This window comes from Lacerta agilis, chromosome 5, assembly GCF_009819535.1.
Source record: "Lacerta agilis isolate rLacAgi1 chromosome 5, rLacAgi1.pri, whole genome shotgun sequence".
NCBI classification, from domain to species: Eukaryota; Metazoa; Chordata; class Lepidosauria; order Squamata; family Lacertidae; genus Lacerta; species Lacerta agilis.
In genome coordinates this window covers 80,264,050-80,286,096 of record NC_046316.1, presented here as the reverse complement: position 1 = coordinate 80,286,096, position 22,047 = coordinate 80,264,050, and the positions used below count along the sequence as shown (strand labels likewise).

The following is a 22,047-nucleotide window of genomic DNA, read 5'->3' as shown; positions in this document are numbered from 1 at the left end:
GAAGAAAACTTGATGATGTAAATTAGAAATGACAGTCCACTGAAGGGAGTTAACAGAGGGGTCATGAACTCTTCAACTAATTTCTGAAGCTTATCAATGTGAAGAGACGTATCTATTTTCAGCCTGCGTTGCTCACTCAAGAAATCAGAATGTGGGATAAACCAGTACCCTGAACTCTTTAAATTTTATTAATTTCACCCCACAAAGAAAATGACAGGGTCTTCCCCCGTGGTGTAAATTAGCTATGTGAATAAATTTGTCCTATGAGTACAACCCTACACACACCAATTTAAGGCTTGCTTCCGTTTTGAAGAAGCTGTAAATAGGATTGGGCTATAAATATAATTTGTACATTTTTCGCCATAAGGTGCCACTTGTAGACATTTCATAACGGAGATGCATGCATGTAAAACTAGTTGATTAAAAAGGAATGATGAAAGAAGACTGTCACCTGTGACAGTGGGGGGTGGGGGGAAGGATACATCAAGCTTGCCGAACCTGTGCTGCTTCAAAACACACACACACACAAATGTTCTCTTCTATCTGATGCAGATCTCTCTCAAGGGACTGTAAGAAGTTGTGACATGGTAGAGAAACCCATCATGTGGATGGAGAAAGAAAGATATAAGAGTGAGTGCCTGGGTCTCCCACAGGTATCTGATTTGCTACTGTGATAACAAGATGTTGGATTATGATGGGCTTTGGGCCTGATCCTGTAGCGGTCTTCTTATATTCTGATGAGCCTCTCAGTACACAAATGTGATAAAAGCTTTCATTTCACAGGGGACAAGACTGGTGTTCTCTAGTAGACATAAAGTTTAGCCTAGAAAATGGAATCATAGAATCATAGAGTTGGAAGAGACCACAAGGGCCATCCAGTCCAACGCCCTGCCAAGCAGGAAACACCATCAAAGCATTCCTGACAGATGGCTGTCAAGCCTCTGCTTAAAGACCTCCAAAGAAGGAGACTCCACCACTCTCCTTGGTAGCAAATTCCACTGCCAAACAGCTCTCACTGTCAGGAAGTTCTTCCTAATGTTTAGGTGGAATTTTCTTTCTTGTAGTTTGAATCCATTGCCCCGTGTCCGCTTCTCTGGAGCAGCAGAAAACAACCTTTCACCCTCCTCTATATGACATCCTTTTATATATTCGAACATGGTTTTCATATCACCCCTTAACCTTCTCTTCTCCAGGCTAAACATACCCAGCTCCCTAAGCCGTTCCTCATAAGGCATTGTTTCCAGGCCTTTGACCATTTTGGTTGCCCTCTTCTGGACACGTTCCAGCTTGTCAGTATCCTTCTTGAACTGTGGTGCCCAGAATTGGACACAGTATTCCAGGTGAGGTCTGACCAGAGCAGAATATAGTGGTACTATTACTTCCCTTGATCTAGACGCTATACTCCTATTGATGCAGCCCAGAATTGCATTGGCTATTTTAGCTGCTGCATCACACTATTGACTCATGTCAAGTTTGTGGTCTACCAAGACTCCTAGATCCTTTTCACATGTACTGCTCTCAAGGCAGGTGTCACCCATCCTGTATTTGTGCCTTTCATTTTTTTTGCCCAAGTGTAGTACTTGACATTTCTCCTTGTTAAAATTCATCTTGTTTGCTTTGGCCCAGTTGTCTAATCTGTGTGATCCTGTCCTCTGGGGTATTAGCCACCCCTCCCAATTTGGTGTCATCTGCAAACTTGATCAGGATGCCCTCAAGCCCATCATCCAAGTCATTGATGAAGATGTTGAATAAGACTGGCCCCAAGACAGAACCCCGTGGCACCCCACTAGTCACTTCTCTCAGGAAACCTGAGTCTAGCTCCGAGTCAGGGGCAGGCAACCTAAGGCCCAATCGCCAGCATGTTTTCACATGAGTAGAGTGTGTCCTTTTATTTAAAATGCGTCTCTGGGTTATTTGTGGGGCATAGGAATTCGTTCATATTTTTTTTCCAAAATATAGTCCAGCCCACCATACGGTCTGAGGGACAGTAGACTGGCCCATGGCTGAAAAAGGTTGCTGACCCCTGCTCCAAGTGAACCTTGGCCAATGACAAGGTGAGGAATTCAACCTAGCACTATGGCAGTTGTTCCACCAGTGCAAGCTTTGCCCCTTGCCAAGCGGCATGACCCCCCCATCTCCTCCTCCCTGAACTGTTCTGAGGTTTCTCACAACCCTGTGACCCAATTTTGGAGGTGGAGCATGCAGAGGGAGAAGAAGGGGGGAAAGTCCTGTTGTGCTAGTGGACGTCCTTACACGGTCTTCTGCTAGCGGGGCATTAGTGGAATCCCACCCAAGAACTGCAAAACACACTATTCACTTTTAAAAAAACAAAAAACCTATGTGGGTGATAAATGAGACTTGCTTCCCCTGAAATGAGCAAAAAATCCTTCCCGATAAACTACTAATGCTTCCATTCAAACTCTTGGTGACTCCATGTGGCTGGATTTACCACAACATTAAATAAGGCAGGAGCAGAAATGCTATGCTGTTTATGATTTCTGATGAAATCTTATTCTCATATCTCTGAAATGGAACAGATATTTATTGTTAGCAGATAAAAGAAGTCACAAGGAACTTGCAGAGTGATCCATCCCATGCCATTGTTCCCAACTTCTGTTAGCTACAACGGCTGATGGAGAACCTAGACATGATGTTTCTCTTGCACCTTGGTCAGTTTGCTAATAGACATGAACAAATCTATGTTTGAACCCAGCTGCTTTAGGAGCTTTTTCATTAACCCATTGCAATGAATGAAATCTAGCCAAGGGTTGCACAGATCATCATTTCCCTCCCTTTGCCTGAACAGAGGTATTGAACGTGCTGGGTATGGCTGATGGGAGTTGTAGTCCAACAACACCTAGAGGGGACCATGTTCCTGCCCTAACTGTACACCTATATCATTTTGAAAGTGCCCTATTATAATAAGAGAAGTCTCCAAATCTAAACAATTCGTACTAAATAAATGCCCCAGTAAAGCCGATGGTAATAGATCTGAGCCAAACGTGAAGCTTTATACTCACTTTAATTAACAAAAGCCTTTGTTCGGTAGAAAATCTGAATCCAATTTTACAAAGTTTGTCATATATGTATGTTTTTTACATTGTGTGTGTCTAAGAAGTAAGATATGGGAGATAAAACTGTCATAACACAGCAGATGCAGAATTGCACTTTGAAAAGCTAATCAATCCACTCCCCTCCGGCGTTTTTATTTAGCTGCGCGCTACTTCACTAAACAGGAATTTACTTCACATCTGGAATTTGCTTCCAGCTGTGAGGACTGTCCATTCCAGTGCAGTGAGATAATCTAAAGGTTGTCTGCTATAATTAAACTAGATTACAGAAAAGGTTCTCAAACTGTCATAGCAGGCTTCCCCAAGTTGATGGAAGTGTCAAAACCTCAACAAATGTAAGAGTAAGGGCTGTTTAAAAACCGAAGGACCACGGAGAAGCTGCCAAAAAGCACTTACAATCCTATACATTGATAGTATATAGCAGCTTTAAGGATGATAAGATGGCACCAGTATTTAGACAGACAGCAGCTGTGTGAAAGACCTTTGTAAATAAAGTTACAGGGCTGAGGAATGGAAATAAAAATTAGTAATGTCCCTGATTGGAACAGGGGTTGGGAATCAGCTCAAGGGCCACATTTCTTTGTGAACAACTTTCAGAGGGTCTCATGCCAGTGGTGAGGCCAGAGGCAAAAATCATCAGGGCCAGAGGGAAAACTGGGTAGAGCAACATATGTTACTCTCACTTTTGTACCACATGTTGCATTTGCAGCATAAGGTTTTTCTAGACACCCCGCCTCCCACCACTCAAGCAAGCAAGAGGCATTGCTACAGGTCAAGGATACACCCCAGACAGGCAATATCACTCAAGGAAGGCACAGAGCAAGGCCTGTGAGGAGTGTGGCCTACAGAGAGGCCTGAGGGCCAGAGAGATTGAGATCTAGAACACCACATGTGCTCCCCTGGCCTAAGTTTCCTCACCCCTAGATTAAAAAGATAGCTTCTGTACTACAGGGAAGGCTGGCTTAGCACTATTTCTTCTTCTTTGGCGATCACTCATAGCCGAGTAAGATTGTCTTCCATGAACAGGTCTTAATATTGAGTCCATAAGTGACTGTGGAGGCCAATTCTGAATCCACATGTCCTTCCACAGTGGGGACATAGGTTTCCGGGCAAGAGCTGATCATGGTGAGTCTGAGCGTCTTCAAAGTCCATGACACCTTTGGTAAAGGCTGTTCTCCAATTGGAGCGCTCGCAGGCCTGTGCTTCCCAGTTGTCAGTGTTTATACTACATTAATTTTTTAAGATTTACCTTGAGAGAGTCTGTAAACCTCTTTTGTTGATCACCAGCATTACGCTTTCCATTTTTAAGTTTGGAATAGAGTAGTTGCTTTGGAAGACGAAAATCAGGCATCCGCACAACATGACCAGTCCAACAAAGTTGATGTTGAAGAATCATTGCTTCGACACTGGTGATCTTTGCTTCTTCCAGTACACTGACATTAGTTTGCCTGTCTTCTCAAGTGATTTGTAATTTTTTTTTCAGAGACACGATTGATGGGATCTTGCGAGGAGTTGGAGATGGCGTTTATAAGTGGTCCATGTTTAGCACTGTTTATATACTGACTGGCGGCAGCTCTCCAGGATCTCAGGCAGTGAACTCTCCAAGCCCTACCTGGAGATGCGAGAGACTGAAAGTGGGACCTGCATGCAAAGCAGATGTTCTACTGAGCTACCAGTATGTCCTGGCCTGTTTGGGGAATGGGCAAATATTGGAACATACTGTTGAAGGTCCCCTTTGTTAACCTAAAGCCAGGAGCATCTTTCAGGAAATGGTTCCTACAACCCCCTGGCGCCATTAGCTCATGCTCTGCTAGAGCTCAATATGGTGGCATTGTACATTTTTGCGGGAATCCGACGCTCATCTCTAAATGATCCAAAAACTGCTCCTCTGCTTGAACCCTCAAAAGCAGCAAACTGCCATCCTAGGCTGATACTAACCTCCACTGATCTCTCTTTTCGACATATCCTTGGTGTAACAATAAGTAGTGCCATGACAGATAAATCTTTGCATTCAGGGAAATAATGGGTTTCTGGAAGACTTATGGATTGACTCAGTTTAGTGAGCTAGAAAGCCTTAAGTGTTTATTAGTATAATGATGGATAGGAATCACAGTGGCACTCATGCATTGTAACAGCATCAAGCCAACATCGACCGCACTAACAGCATGTAAAGTTAACAAGACTTCTAGCTGACTTTCCCTATTTCTGGATATGTGAATTATCTAAGCCAATCAAAAGAAAACCACACGAGAACTGAATGGAAAACCTCAATTAAAAAGAAGGCTGCAACAGCAGCTGGTAGCTTTCTGGGGAAGTTAACTCATCAGCTTTTCTGAGTGGGATTGAGAAGTATGGGGTACATTTAATTGCAACGAATACTTACCCTGTTTCTCCTAAAATAAGACATAGCCATAAAATAAGCCATAGCAGGATTTCTATGCATTTGCGAAATATAAGCCGTTCCCCAAAAATAAGCCATACCCCGAAAATAAGCCATAGTGACGTGGTACCTCCCATTAAAACAGCCTGGAGAGGCGTGGCTATGCAGCGTACCGATGCGACGCGGTTAAAATAAGACATCCCCTGAAAATAAGCCATACTGTGTTTTGTTGAGCGAAAAAAAAATATAAGACGGTGTCTTATTTTAGGAGAAACACGGTACAGTGGAGTACACCCAATGTGTTAAAATACTGGAGGATTTTTGAGTGAAATCCTAACTCAAGACAAAGCTTGATGTTTTATGCAACTAAAGGGAAATAAAAAGGTAAAGGGCCCCAGACAGTTAAGTCCAGTCACAGACGACTTTGGGGTTGTGGTGCTCATCTCGCTTTACATGCCGAGGGAGCTGGCGTTTGTCCGCAGACAGTTTTTCCGGGTCATGTGGCCAGCATGACTAAGCCACTTCTGGCACAATGGAACACCGAAACCAGAGCAGCGCATGGAAACGCCATTTACCTTCCTGCCGGAGCGGTACCTATTTATCTACTTGCACTTTTTGGCATGCTTTCGAACTGCAAGGTTGGCAGGAGCTGGGACCAAGCAACGGGAGCTCACCCCGTCGTGGGGATTCAAACCACCGACCTTCTGATCAGCAAGCCCAAGAGGCTCAATGGTTTAGACCACAGCACCACCCGGGAAATAGCTGTATGGAAAACATCTGTGATAACTATTTTTAAAAAACGTGTTTTGCAAACAGGAGTGCTCTTATCCAGGAGACCGAAAGCTATGCATCAGGGACAGGTAACATGGTACCCTCCTGAAGTTGCTGGACCCCAGCTCGCATCAGTCCCAGTCAGCATGAGCCAGGGGACAAGGAAGATGAGAGCTGCAGTCCAACATTGGGAGGGCACTATGTTGGCTACCATTTCTATGATGAGCAACTCCACTAATGAGAAAGAAGCCTCTTGCCAATGGAGGCCAGGCAAGCAAGCAAGCAGTTTAAAATCACCCATCCAGCAAACTTATGCAGGAGACAATGCAGATCAAAGCAAACTGGGACACATACACCCGTGAACAGCTTGATACCATACTGGTGGAATCAAAGGATACTTTATTCTTCACTGACCAAACATATGCTGCCAGAGTTGCAAATGGCATGTTGTGGAACAGTGTATAAGCTTACTCATCCCTAACTATGCTTGAATAAAAATCAGGCCAGTCATTTTTAGGAAAGGGATGTGGAATCTGTGGACCTCCAGATGTTGTTGGACTCTAGCTCCCATCATCCCTGACCACCAGCCATGCTGGCGGAGGCTGATGGGAGCTGGGAGTACAAAACACATTGTTTCTAGATCACAGAATTATAGAGTTGGAAGGGACCATGAGGGTCATCTAGTCCAACCCTCTGCAGCACAGGAATCTTTTGCGCAACATGGGGTTTGAACCCACAATCCTGCGTTTAAGAGTCTCATGCTCTACCAACTGAACTATCCCAGCTTCTAGAATGCTTTGAACTGTTTTTAGAATGGTGATGATGGTGGTGTATTTGCCAGCATGGGCTCCTTTGGGAGGAATGATAGAATCATAGAATCTTAGAGTTGGAAGGTACCTAAGGGTCATCTAGTCCAACCCCCTGCAATGCAGGAATTTCAGCTAGAGCATCCATGACAGGGTGGGATATAAATTGGATGGATGCATGGACAAATAAATAAGGAAAACATCTGGAGGGCCCCAGGTTCACCATCCATGTTCTAGGATCAGTGCCATAAGAGCACAGCCTTTATGGGCCCAATCATTGCTCAAGTTTCAAAATTCAAAATCAGAGAAACTTACAGAATGACTGTATCTCCTTCCCACATTGGATCAGGTCACTCATGCTTTCTCCAGCAACTGGCAAATACTCTTGCCATCTAGGGCCAGATCCACTCTTTTCTCTCTTGACGCCAGAAATATGGGTGGGTAGCAGAGATTTCTCGGCCAACAGAACCTCACGTGAAAGTGAGATGCAAGTCACAAGGGTGATCACTCTCGGAACTCGATGTAGTATCGTTATTAAATTTGATCACTAATACAGCAGCCTCAACCATATCTAGAGATGTTAAAATTGTGAACACTCTATGTATATATGCCCTGAAACAAGACATTTCACACCTCTAAACTATATTAATATAAAAGATTGCTAGGGTGATTCACAGGCATGTTAGACCAAAGGTCCTTTATGTGGTTGACATTAAAAGGAATATCTACATTTGGACACTGCAGGGGAAAAGATATGAGTTGCCAAGGCTAACACAGACAGCATCTGCTAAGAACAGTAATGCCTCAGGATCCTTACCTTCTACCATGTCAATTGCAGACTCTAATTCAGCCCAAATTCAGTGTCTGAATAAAAGAGTAGCTGCAGGCAAAATAAAGATTGCAAACGAGAACCAGTTCATTTCAGATATAGCAGGCTATTTGATTGAGAGAGATTTGCTAGCTTCTGAAAACACACAAAAAACCTAATCAGGTCAACCCTCCCCATAACAGTCTCGTCTGAAAATCTTATCATCATCATCATCATCATGATCATCAAGAAGAAGAAAGAGAAATGAAGCTGGGTCGTAGATAAAACTGGATTGAAAAACTTTCACAGGGCCAAGCAGGTCCTGAGAAAGTGGAGGCAGTTTCAGAGACTTTCGGGATTTCTTAAATTTGGGAGAGGAGATTTACCCACTTTAAAAAAAGGAGTGGCTGAGGGTTGTAGTCCACTGTGCTTTAAATTGGAAAGAGAAATAAGAAGGGGGGACACCCCTTTGCTGCATGGCAGCATTCCCCATTGAGAAGGGTCCAATGGACACGATAATGTGTCATTCTCATATTGTTGGATAAAAAAAGGAATGTGGCAGCCCAACAATGCCCCTCCCACAACCACACAAAAAGGAATAAAGCCTGGAATCGGATGTTTTGCAAAACTGGGATAGGTGGGATTGAATGTTAGCACTCCTATATCATCTTTAAGGGTGGAATTCAATGCAACACACTTCCAATAATTTCATTTGTGCAAGTATTTCAGCTAGCCATGTGGCATGATTCCCCTCTCCTCCCCCTGTTCTCTGCTCTGCATGTTTGTTTGTTTGTTTGTTATATATTAAATTAATATCCTGTCCTTGCTTCCAAAGGACCACAGGGTGGCAAATGATTATTATTTTAATCATCTAAAAACAATTACAGGGTAGATATGATCTTTCCCTAAATGTCTTGTGGAACAAAAATGTGTTTAATAGGCACAAGAAAGGTAACGGAGATGGTGCCTGGATAGTATTTCATGGGAAGGAATTCAACAACACCGAAGACCTCCTGATACAATGGTATCACCTCACCTGCAGTATGCAGCTTATATGCTCTTTCTAAAATGTCAGATTTATGATGGTGATGATGATGATATGTTCTCTGTAGGGAAGAGGAAGCTGTGGCCCACCCAGTGATGTTGGACTACAACTGCCATTATCTCTTACCATCAGCCATGCTGGGTATGGATGATGGGAGTTGTAGTCCAGCAACATCTGGAGGGCAGCAAGTTCCCCATCCCTGTTCTGTGTGTCCCGATCAACAAACCTAATTTTTGCTTGAATAAATCTTTACGCAATCTGTGCTGTTGCATCTCGCCTCATGCTATTGATTTGATCTTCTCAGTCAAGCTACTGTAGAGGCAGTGATAACAGAAACTCCAGAATGTGATAATCATTGTCATTATATTTTATTTGAGAAGTGTCTACAATTGACGAGGCACTGTTCAATGTATATAAGACAAATCCCTGCCAGCAGGCTTCCAGAGTCAAAATGGAACATGGAAGAACCCATTCAAACTATACTCAGATATATTCTTTTTGAATAGATATTCTTTACAACTGCAGTTTCATGATCAAGACATAAGCATTCTCAAAGCAACAGTTTGCATGAATATCTTTCATTTGATTTCCAGACAACTAAAGCTATTTTCCCAGTTCAGTAAATTGCTGATTAAAGTGAATGGATTGTTACCTTCACAAGATGTCCGGTCTTCTCTCAGTTTCTGGCCAGCTGGACATTTGCAGTAGTAGCTGCCAATCATATTGCAACATTGGTCCTGACATCCTCCATTGGCAATGGCACATTCATTGACATCTGTGGTGAGAAGCATTCTTATGAAGGTGAACACAGAAAACAGCATGTACAACATTTACAGTTAGGGTTAGCCATGTTTATTTTTGCCTTGCACCAGAAGTGTTATCATAGCAGCTAGTAAATCCAAAGGAGGTCTCCCTCACTGTTTTTATCCTCAGAACAACCCTGTGAGGTAGGTTAGGCTTATTGACTCAAGGTAACCCAGCGAGATGAGTTGGGATTTGAACCCAGGTCGGCCCTGTCCTAGCCTGGCACTCTAACCTCCATAATCACACAGACTCTCACTTCCTCCACCTCATGCAGACCTGCACAACTTGTCACCAACGAAAACAAATCATAAATCACGAATTAAGCAGGGTGACCACCAGCATCTGAATCACCTTCCTGTTTTGGGGTGTCTGCATGGAGAGCCAGTGTGGTGTAGAGGTTAAGAGCGGCAGGCTCGTAATCTGGTGAACCGGGTTCGCTTCTCCGCTCCTCCACATGCAGCTGCTGGGTGACCTTGGGCTAGTCACACTTCTCTGAAGTCTCTCAGCCCCACTCACCTCACAGAGTGTTTGTTGTGGGGGAGGAAGGGAAAGGAGATTGTTAGCCGCTTTGAGACTCCTTCGGGTAGTGATAAAGCGGGATATCAAATCCAAACCCCTCCTCCTCCTCCTCTTCTTCTTCTCAGAAATGGGTGGGCAAGTTAAGTACCTGCCAAGCCACCATTTACAGCTGGTGGGGTGCATCTGAGTGGGTGTGTCATGCAGACCTTTCTTACTGTTGTGCCTCCAGGTACAGGATCATATTCTAACACAGAGGAGCAGCTGTCAACTGCTTGTGCCACCCCAACGTTCAGATTGGAATAATGAAAAAGTGCCCCTGGCCCCTCTTTGCAGACTGCAATGTAATGTTTTGTGGCCGATCTATTCTGCAGTTAAAGGCCAGTGTTCTAGCTTACAGCTGCTGAAACCCTCTTTCACCAGAATCCATTCTGCATATCCATTGTCACTCAAGGTTGAAACCAATCTCTCCTCTTGAAAAATGCCTTGACATGTAACAAGTTTACCAAGCTGTATCTTACAAATATTCAATGTTGCTCAGACATTCAAGCCATTTCTACTGACACCGCAGACGTTTCAGAAAATAAACGGGGTGACTTGTGTGTCTAAGAGCAACGCCCAGAAATTAATTTTCCAGCTGCGGCATTCAAGGCACAAAAGTTTTCAAAACTACTCGATGGTAAAGATCAGAACCCTGTAGCTTTGAAAACCAAAGCAAAAGTGTTTAACTTAATGATTTCTCATTCCAGTGTCTACAATATTTTGTACAGATAAAGGAACAATATTGACAGAGATGCTCACCGGCTGCAGCCTTTCAAATGGGAATTGATCCGGGACCTGACTCTAATGACCTTCTTACACAATTATCAAGCACCCCTGGGTCTTACCTATACTATAGTTCAGTAGCCGGCTGCAGCCCAGGGTGGATTAATTTAAATACAGGTAGTTTAAATCAGTGGCTTAAATCACAATTTAAATCACTAATGGATCAATCCTAAGCATGGGAAGCCAACATAGAATATACTGTCTTAAATTAAGGTGGTGTAAAGGGTGTTGAGCTACTGAGCTGGCCAAAGCCTGGAAACCATTGTTACTATTATTTATTTATTACATTTGCATAATGCCCTTCGTCCGAAGATCCCAGGGCGGTCCACAACAGGAAAATACCAAGTGGGAATACAAAATACATAATAAAACAAAAACAAACCAATACCCCTCCACTAATTAAGGCAAGCAGTAGCAGAAGAAAAAGCACTGCTGTTGTTTTTGGACATCCTCTCCATTTTTCCTGCACAGCTGTGTTTTATGGGTTGCCAGTTCACATCACCAAGCATGAACAATCTTAGGATCCAGTCCATGTCCTCCCCCCGCCTCAATCCTGCCCCTTCCACTCCCTTCTTTGAGGGCTTATGCTGCTTTAAGATCTGCCAGACTTGGCTCAGCCAACTGAGTCCTGGCTCAGTCAGGAAGGGAGATATACACTAGCATACCTCCACCTAAGTCAGGATGAGAGAGTCTTCTCAGAAGTTGGAATGTCAAACCAGTGGGATAACATAGGAGCCTTCACAATGGCCAACCAGATGCTTGTGGGAAACCAGGGAGCAGAGCATGAGCACAACAGCAGTTTCCTGTCTGTGGTTTCTGGCAACTGCTATTCGGAAGCATTGCTGCTTCCAACTGTGGAAGGTAGAGCATAGCCATCATGGCTAGAAGACATCGACAGCTCTCTCCTCCGTGAATTGGTCTAATCTTCTGTTAAAGCCATCTAGATTAGTGGCCATCCCTGCCTCCTTTGGGAGCAAGTTCCACCGTTTAACTGCATTGCATGAAGACGTGGCTTTCTTTCATATGTTCTAAATCTTCCAAAATTCATCTTCATTGGATGTCCACGACTTCTAGTGTTATGGGAGAGGGAGAAAAACTGTCCTCTATCCACTTTCTTCTTTCTGAATGCCATGTATAATTTTACAAGCTTCTATCTGTCGCTTCTTACTCGGCTTTCCTTTAAACTAAAAAGTTACAAACGCTGCAACCCTTTTTCATTTAGTGAAGTAAATTACATTTAGTGCAATTCTAACACACGCCCCCCCCTCCCTAAAATAAGAGCAGAGCTTTATTAGTCCCTTTTGGAATAAAAGAAGATTTAGAACATACACACACACACACATTGAGTGGGGAGGGGGGCGGGAAGGTAGCAGAAATTAAGTCACAGACTTAAAATCTTGCCACCCTGGAATTTCTTTTTATCATATGATCACAGAATTAAAATCTTGCCACCCTGGAATTTCTTTTTTAATTTTGCTAGATGTTAAGTTGGTCTCCGTTTCAGCGACCACACTCATGGGGCTAACGGGTTCTGTGAACCATAATAAGCTGACTTTGGTGAATGTCATAGCTCACTGGACCTGTAATAAACTATTGGGGTGGAATAAGCTCTGCTAAAGTGTTCACATTCTCAGTGGCATAGCCCATAAACGAAGCCCGCAATAATTTCAGGTAGTGGCTATCAACTACCCTACTGGTGTTCCAATAACCAGCGACAAATCTGGCACAAGGCTAGAGCCGAAAATTATTATGAATGATTTACTTCAGTAAATAAGCCAGTCATATGATAATTAAACATTTTTAGTTACTCGTGGAAGCTGAGGACGATTGCAAACCTTCGAAGTTCCAAAAGCAGGCAAATGTTTACTAGGATAAGGACCTGAAGGTTAATTATTTATTTGCATATTTTTACACCCTGCAACATCAGTGTAATCAAGGCAGCTAATGTAGTGTTAAGATATGGTAAAGGTACAACAAAAACTGGAACGTCATAAAATAAGATAAATAGATTAATACAGTGGAATGAAACAATGACAGTCTGTTCAGGTAAGAGATCAAAAACTGCTCCAAGTTAAAAACCATTAAGACTGGCAGTTATTAAAAGCCTGGGGAAACAGAGCAGCTTTTGCCTGCCACCCAAATGAGGGCATCAGGCAGGTTTCCCTGGAAATACTTTCCCTGGAAAGTCCAAAGTCCAAGGGCAAGGCGCCACTGTTGAAATGGCTACATCTCAATTTACTGAACTTCATGCATCAAGAGCACTCAGAAGGCCCCAGATAATGATCTCAGTGGAATGAAAGACGGATGCAGAAAAATGTTGTTGAACTGAGACAACTGACACACACACACACACACCCCACAAGACAAAGCAACCCTCATGGAAGCTGCTTCTTACATATGTGTACTCTGATTCTAAAGAGATGTAAAAACCTGCCTTGAGAAGCACAGCCCATTTTGATCAAATACTCAGACCTCTGGAGTTGCTTCTCAACTCTTCCTGCCTGAACGATGCTTCTCACATTACTGCCTTGTGTCTTGACAACAGGCATTGCTCACTGTGATGTGAGAAATGGTCTCCAAATAGCACATTGTTTTCTTCGTGTTTCTTTTTTTTCTACAGAAATAGAGACATGCTGGTTCTGACACTTAAATTTGAGACACTTAAATTGGCTTATATATTTCCTGCATCTGTGGAGTGGTGTCACTCTGAAGCATATTGCGCATCTTCAAAGGTTAACAATTCCCCATCACAATATGCAGAAGAGAAGATGACCTAGGTCCTAGGAGAAGCCCCAACCTAGGAGCCTCCCATCTTCATTTTTTTCTGTGTTCTGGGAGACAGAGGGAAGGGGAGCTGGTCACAGCAGCAGGGGGAGATTCCCTGGCTTCTTCAACAGCCTGTCTCCTGGCCTCCTCCTCTCTTGCCTCTGGCCTGCTCTCAACCTCTTTCTGTTCCTGTCGCAGCCTCTTTCTGTTCACTAAACCCCGTTACCTCTTCAGCTTCTGACTCCTCCTCCCAGTCTGTGCTAAAAAAATAATATGTTTTTATTTGCACCTGTACCATAAACATGAAAACTTGAAATGTGTCTTTTGTTGGTTTATGAAATACAGTAAAGTTTCCAAATTGCATCTCATCATTGCAGCTGGCAAGTGTTCAGGTTCCTTTGGAGTAGTTTTACAGAAGAAAATCACCTGTCAAATCCTGCCCATGTATTGGTTGACACAGAGCCTGCAATTTTTTCTCTCCAAATTATCGCCACAGTTTTATTGCCCCATAAATCTACAGACACCTCACCAACATGCTATTATTATAAGCAGAGGGGGGAAGCAGTTGTAATTTTGTTGGTATGTTTAAAAAGACTCTGCTTCTTTAAAAAAAAAAAATCCTGAGTGCAATCCACTTCCCAGTGAAATCAAGGCCAAACTCCAATAAATTTCAAGGCTTGCAAGCACAAACCATTTATGCATTTACATTTACACCCTGCAAGGTAGCCCAAATAGACTCTTGCAGCAGCTTATGAGATAACAGCAAAAACCAAACAATCATACAGATCAATAAGATCTTAATAATTGAGACTGCAATGCAATAAAACCTCAAAACCCAACAAAAGAACTGAAACAAGACTGAAAAAATAATTAAAATAGTATATGCTTAACTTCCTGAGTGCCTGCTGTTGTTTTTTTTTAAACTATTTAGCCAATCTTCAGAAGCTGGAGGTCAAATCAGTCTAGAGGGACAGTGGGACTACTGAAAAAGCCTTGCTACTATCAACCTTAATATTATCACAGGCAAGGAAGAATTTTACAATGGCATTGTTTTTAATAGATCTCAGCATATGCCGAGATTTCTCAGTGGTGCTGCCACGTTTAGTGGAATTCTTTCCCAAGAGAGGCCCAGCTGGTACCAACCTTATTTTCTTTTTGGCATCAAGCACAGACATTTTTACTCTTCACAGTCTTTTAGTTTTTCTTTTCTTTTCTTTTCAAGCCCGTTATAGATGGCGTCACATTCCATATCCTTCAACATTTTTCTGATGAAAATAAGGATGTCCTAAGGGAAAGCATGCTCCTGCCCACCTAGCAGTTCGAAAGCACTTCAAAGTGCAAGTAGATAAATAGGTACCACTCCGGTGGGAAGGTAAATGGACTTTCCATGCGCTGCTCTGGTTTTGCCAGAAGCAGTTTAGTCATACTGGCCACATGACCTGGAAGCTGTATGCCGGCTCCTTCGGCCAGTAAAGCAAGATGAGTGCCGCAACCCCAGAGACATCCGCAACTGGACCTAACGGTCAGGGGTCCCTTTACGGGAAAGCATGACAATCCAGGATCGAATCAGAAACCAGGACAAGCTTCTATAAATCTGGGATTGTCCCTAGAAAATAGGAACACTTACCGTGTTTCTCATAAAATAAGACGTGCCTATAAAATAAGCCATGGCAGGATTTTCAAGCGTTCACAAAATATAAGACATACCCCGAAAATAAGCCGTAATGCTGGGCAGTTCTGGAGGGCGCCAAGGAAGAGGAAGAGGTCTGTCGGGTTGGCGCCCAGAACCGGATGTTGCTGCTGCTGCAGCCCCGATCCAGCAGGACCCAGCAGGAGCTGCAGACCGCGCCGCATGGATCCCCGATCCAGCGGGACGCGGCAGGAGCTGCAGCGCGCGCCGCGTGGAGCCCCGATCCAGCGGGACCCGGCAGGAGCTGCAGCGCGCGCCACGTGGATCCCCGATCCAGCCGGACCCGGCAGGAGCTGCAGCGCGCGCCGCATGGATCCCCGATCCAGCGGGACGCGGCAGGAGCTGCAGCGCGCGCCGCGTGGATCCCCGATCCAGCGGGACGCGGCAGGAGCTGCAGCGCGCGCCACGTGGATCCCCGATCCAGCCGGACCCGGCAGGAGCTGCAGCGCGCGCCGCGTGGAGCCCCGATCCAGCCGGACCCGGCAGGAGCTGCAGCGCGCGCCGCGTGGAGCCCTGAGCCAGCAGCAGCCAGCAGCAGCAGCCGCAGTGTGCGCCACGTGGAGTCCCGATCCAGCAGGACCCAGCAGGAGCTGCAGACCGCGCCGCATGGATCCCCGATCCAGCGGGACGCGGCAGGAGCTGCAGCGCGCGCCGCGTGGAGCCCCGATCCAGCGGGACCCAGCAGTGCTCTGTACGGTAGCAATTTGAATCCTCCTCCTCCTGTCGCGGCTTGGGGCGATCCGCGCGGCGCTGCTGGGCGCTTTATCAACACTTCAGCAGCAACAGCCAGTTCCGGGCTCCAAGCCATGGCAGGAAGAGGAGGAGGCTTGCCAGGTCGGCGCCCAGCAGCCCCCCGAGCCTCCGGGAGCCAGGAGGAGGAGGAGGTGGCCTGCCGGGTCGGTGCCCAGCAGGGCCGCGCGCCCCGAGCCAGCTGGACCCAGCAGCACCAATGCTGGACACAGCAGGAGGAGGCAGGCGCCCAGAACCGTACGGTACTTAATAAAAAAATAAGACACCCCCGAAAATAAGCCATAGGCTTATTTTCCTGAGTAAAATAAATATAAGACGGTGTCTTATTTTATGAGAAACACGGTAGAGGGTTTGACACTTAGAAGCTTTTACGTTTGACTAATCAGCACCAGGCATCTCCATCTTCTCTACACTTCGAGTTTCAGGGTTTTTTTTAATCACCCCAACTAGTACATCAACAATGGTGCTGAAAGAGGTGAGGAGAAAAAAATGTTCTCACTGTTGAATGTTGCAAGGTGGTGGAGGAGGCAGGAAGAGGCTCAGTAAGCTCTGGGGAAGTGCATGGCTACCTAGCTAATAGTTCCTGTTGATGTTAACAGCCACATGCATGCTCTGTGTCACTAGAGCCTTCCCTTTCTGCACTGCCACCTTACAGCAGTAGTCATGCATTTATTTCAGCACCCAAAGCACTAGCAAGTGATTCCCACCATTGTAAAGGCTTCACTTCCCCTAGAGAACAACTAATCACTCCTTCGCTTTGCGCTGTTGAAAAGGAGAAAAAACCGAGTGCCGTGCTACATTTTTTATACTTCACCCCAAACCTCCAAAGGATCACACACAGAGGTTTCGCGAAGATGTTAAAAAGCATGAGGGCAAAAACAGAATCTCGTGGAATCCCACCAGACAAGTTCCACAGGGCAGAGCTACAGGCTACAACACTTCAGAGCAATGACAGAAACTCAGGTATATAAGCTAGGCATCCAATGACACCTTGAATCCAGGTTGCAGTCACCTCAAAAGAAGGTTTATTCACCAGGGGGTTGGACAAAATGACCCTCAGGATCCCTTCCAACGCTACAATTCTATGATTTTATGATCTCAGGTACATTGCGTGACTGCAGCTTGCTCTTACAACAATTTGCTTGTCCCAATGCAAGAAGGAGAAACACACAGAGGGGAATTGGAAATGGTATTAACTATGGAGTAAAACAAGGGACGCGGGTGGCGCTGTGGGTTAAACCACAGAGCCTAGGGCTTGCTGATCAGAAGGTCGGCGGTTCGAATCCCCGCGATGGGGTGAGCTCCCATTGCTCGGTCCCAGCTCCTGCCCACCTAGTGGTTTGAAAGCACATCAAAAATAAAAGTGCAAGTAGATAAATAGGTACCGCTCCGGCGGGAAGGTAAACAGTGTTTCCGTGCACTGCTCTGGTTTGCCAGAAGTGGCTCTGTCATGCTGGCCACATGACCCAGAAGCTGTACGCTGGCTCCCTTGGCCAGTAACTTGAGATGAGCACCGCAACCCCAGAGTCGGACACGACTGGACCTAACGGTCAGGGGTCCCTTTACCTTTTTATGGAGTAAAACAGAGGTTTTTAAACTGTGGTCGCCAATTTGGCGCCCAAAAATCTCCACGTAGTCGCAACTGAACCTGCACCAGTAGCAAAATGCGCCTGGCACCTGGCTAATTTCAAACAGGGCTTCAGAGTGAAGTAGCCCAGAAGGATACCATGGTTAACAGCATCAAATGCTTCTCAGGGTCCAAGAGAATCATCAGACTCACAGGGCCTTAGCTTTCTGGCCATTCGCTAAGGGGAATCAGGACAGCTTTGGCTCCAAAACTGTGTCTGAAGTCAAGTTGGTAAGGGTTCTGATAAGCATTTTTCACCCAGCACTCCGATTGACATAAGCAAGGTGATTTGCAGCACAGCTAATCTTCTGCTTCTAGTCTGATTTAGTCAAATCAAACAAAAAGAAAACAAACTTAATTGGAAATTATATTTATCAGCATATTAAACAGCATCTACTGATAGTGCAGGCTTTGTCCTCACAAAATCAATGACAAAGTTCACATTGATCTTTCTGCATCATCATAGCACACTAAATCCATTTAGAAAGAATAATATAGCAGCAACACCAACAACAGAGTATTAAGTGCTGGGTTCTGCTATCATGATTCGCCCTCTTGCCCCAGCCCATTGCCATGGCATTATTTAATACAATATTAGTTCCAGGTTTTGGAAAACTCGTTTCTGAAAAATTTCGGCTCCCTTACAGTTGAATGACACTCTGTTTGTTCATATTCATTTATTTGTATATAGACATCAGACCATCTCAGGTTGACTTACAGCAGTATATAATATAAAGCATTAAAAATACTTCAAAATAAGGATCTCCGTGAAAAAGGAAAAGGAGTCCAAGACCAGATCCGCAGTCATTCAATAGCTTTGCAGATATCTTTCATTTTGAATGAAAAAGATAAATGAGAATAATGTTCATTAAGAATATATGCCTCTACTGCGGAATACATGGACACAACCTGTTTTCTAAAGCCCTCATCTACAAAAATCATTTTTTCTAAGGATAGGGAAAATCAGAGCTGAGTACCATCATTTTGTGAGCCTTTTCTGTATTAAGTAGGACTTTCTCAGCATGCAATTACTCTTCTCAGTTGGATGCATATTTCTTTTATATTATTAATGAAATTATAAAACAGCTGAAATATTTCTAACAAAAATGACATGGTATAATGTTCCTAGGAAACAGGTTCTTGGAGAGAGCCACTGGGTACATTTTGCTTCACATTTACAGTCAAATGGGCACGTCTGGAATTTTGAGAAAGTGATGCAATGACTAGTCAAAATGGCTGCCATGGAAGCACGGCAGAACACAAAATGGCTGCCACATCTGAAAAAGCTGGGGAAGAAGCAGGACCACAAAATGGTCCAAGAATGTCACCATTAATGCCACTCCCATTAAAGCAGGAAAATGCCATGTAAATCACAGAGAAAAGCTATTTGTGCATCTCCCCTGTTCAGAATGGAAAGAAGGGGTGGTGGTCTAAACCTTGTCTCCCAACAAAATGCCAATAAAACACCATCCTAAGGTCCCACTGGGTTAAAGCAATTTAAAATACAAATTTAAAACCAGTTTTTAAAAAAAAAAACACAAAAAAACCAAAAAATAAAAATACAACCAACAAGTATTATTTGCCTGAAAACTGGTGTTTTGGCTATAGCCTGACAGAACCCTTAGCCCTACAGAAAGAGATTGCATAGTGTATCTTAAGTAAGAGGGAAGGCTGGAGTTTGCTGCTTGAATTTCCTGATTAAGTGACAGATGGCAAGAAGAGGAGGAGAAACAGCTAGGGCTAGATTATAAGATTTGGCCATCTGCCACTTTCCTCTACCACTCCCAGCAAGACTCCTTAACATTCTTGCCCCAATAATAATTTTACAAACAAACAAACAAACAAACAAACAAACAAACAAACAAACACTACTTTCTGTCCTGTTAAAGGTCAAGTTGCTTTACTAAATGGGCCATTCCGTTGTCACGGGTGGGACACTTTGACCATGATTTTTGGTATTCACACATGTGTAACAATGTAAATATACATAAAAATTAACAACCAAAATTTTAACTATGTTCTTAATAAGATGCTGAACATTTTAATAATTTTTTATTATTTTTATGGATATTTTTGACAATTTTATTAAATGTTAAAAGTGTTGTCACGGGTGGGACAAAAAAAGGACATGGAGCTTGAGATAAGTTTGATTTATGGAAAAACTCTGTGAGTTGGGAGGTGAATCAATGATAAACTCAGCATATCTGTTTAAATCAATGTTTATTGGTTACAACTATGCAATCAGGAATTAAGTTTAAGAAATTTAACAATACAAAATTAAGGAAAAAATGCTGTCACGGGTGGGACAATCATCAGAAAACTTTTAACTTGAACACTTCTGTGAAGACTACGTGGGTGGGCTTTTGAAAAGAAGGTCCATAAAATAAACTTCTTTTGTCTTTAGCTTTTAAAAAAATGGTTAGACTGCACGTTTGGAATCTTCCTCACCAAAGTCCAGCGCTCATCTAACATTCTTATCAGGCTCATTTCTCATGGAATGGCCCAAATCTAGGGAATAACATTACTATCATTAGAATGAATACTGCACACTTATGAAGTCCAATTAAACCAAATGGAACTTACTTCTGAGCAGACATGCTCAGGATTGCACCACATGTAGGAAATATCCATACCTTTTTTCTGTATCTGTAAGCCAGTTTCAAATATAAGACCAAACACAAAGGCCCCATTTAGGGAATGGCAAACTGAATCATGTCACTTCCACTCGGCCCTTGGCTGACTATCATCAGTTCATACCACTGACAAGAGCAATCTTGTCTATGAAGGCTGGGCCACCCTGTTTCAGTAGGAGGTCCCATCTGAGCTCTGGGGCAGGCCACATCTGGGGTAGGGGAGCCACTTATGCATCATCAAAAATGAGGACAAAATATAAAGGGCACCGATTTGCATTAAAAAAATCATATGTGCTGAATTTATATGTATATATGCAGATTTGGAAATGATTGTTGTAATTTAGGCAGAAATATGAAAATACATCACCCTATTGCGGCAAGCAGTGACTGGAGACTTCAGTGCCTGCTCAGTGTGCTGTTTGGTGCTAACTGTTTCTGACCAACTTGAAGGCCCTTGCAGGTCTCTCTTCTTAGGGTTCCTTATCTTTAAAACAGACAGCTCTTCAGATATAGGATCTGTTCCCTGATAGCGGCTCAAATTAGAGGACTGTCCCTTGCAAAGTAAGGACACATGGCCACCCTAGCTGAGGGCCCTGGTTCTATCATGAGCAACAAGGACTCACAGGGCTAGAGGTGGTTGATGTGGTTGAAGAGATTTCAAACGAGGAACCATAGGTGAACCAAGGAAGATTGGGTGGCTCTTTGAGGAGAAGCCAACTTGAATGTGAGGGTTTTATCAGGCCTGGTGGGTTCCTACGCTTGGTCATATGACAGTGTTCAAAGTGGTGGGGTCAGCTGACTGAATTCAAGTGAGAGCTGCTGCTTAGAGGATGTCCTGAATCCACAGAGTCTAACATGTTTGGTTTGCAGGGGAACCAAAGCACAACAGCTGAGACCTGGATTTTGAAGACGCGGGTTTGAGACAAAGCCCCCTTCAACAGACATCCTAAAATCAGGAGTGATGGGCTGGGTTAAGGATTCCAAAGCAGTCCTGATGAGCATCACTTAATTCCATCCCTTCACTTTCACTAATATGAGGGAAAATAATGGGGTACACTTGATTACAAATCTCTTCCATGGTTTGACGTTAGTTAGGGATGAGCATACTGTCTATTTATTTATACTGATCGGGTACTGCAACAGAAAACAGTAGCGCAACCAAAACTCTTGCCTTCATGCTAGAAAGCGAGGGAAATATGCCACAACGCAATCCTTAGGATGGAGTTGTAAATCATGCAGCATTTTGGAGGTAGGGAGGATCATGCAAATCATCTAACCATTTTGGAAATGAATTATGTGCCCTAATTAGTTTATTTAATGCGACGTTTCAGAAGAACTAACGGAGGTAGAATGTCATAGCTATTAGGAGTGCATTTTATCCAAAGTGTGTGTGTGTGTGTGTGTGTGTGTGTGTGTGTGTGTGTGTGTTTTAAGCAGTAGCTCTTTCCCTTCAAGGACAAAACAACACATAGATGAGGATCTAATTATCTTCCCTATTTAAAACTTAAGAGACAGACTCGAGGGGAAGCTATTATTCCCTGATATTTCAATAGCC

At 43.8% G+C, this 22,047-nt stretch overlaps 1 protein-coding gene across 1 annotated transcript in view; it reads right to left on the bottom strand.

Annotated features, from left to right (window-relative positions):
• LOC117046388 (multiple epidermal growth factor-like domains protein 6) overlaps window positions 1–22,047 on the bottom strand; it is a 157,592-nt gene that overhangs the window by 56,619 nt on the left and 78,926 nt on the right. Inside the window, exon 5 of the mRNA XM_033148188.1 lies at window positions 9,534–9,656. Coding sequence (XP_033004079.1) covers window positions 9,534–9,656 — 123 coding nt within the window. The remainder of the gene's footprint in view (window positions 1–9,533; window positions 9,657–22,047) is intronic.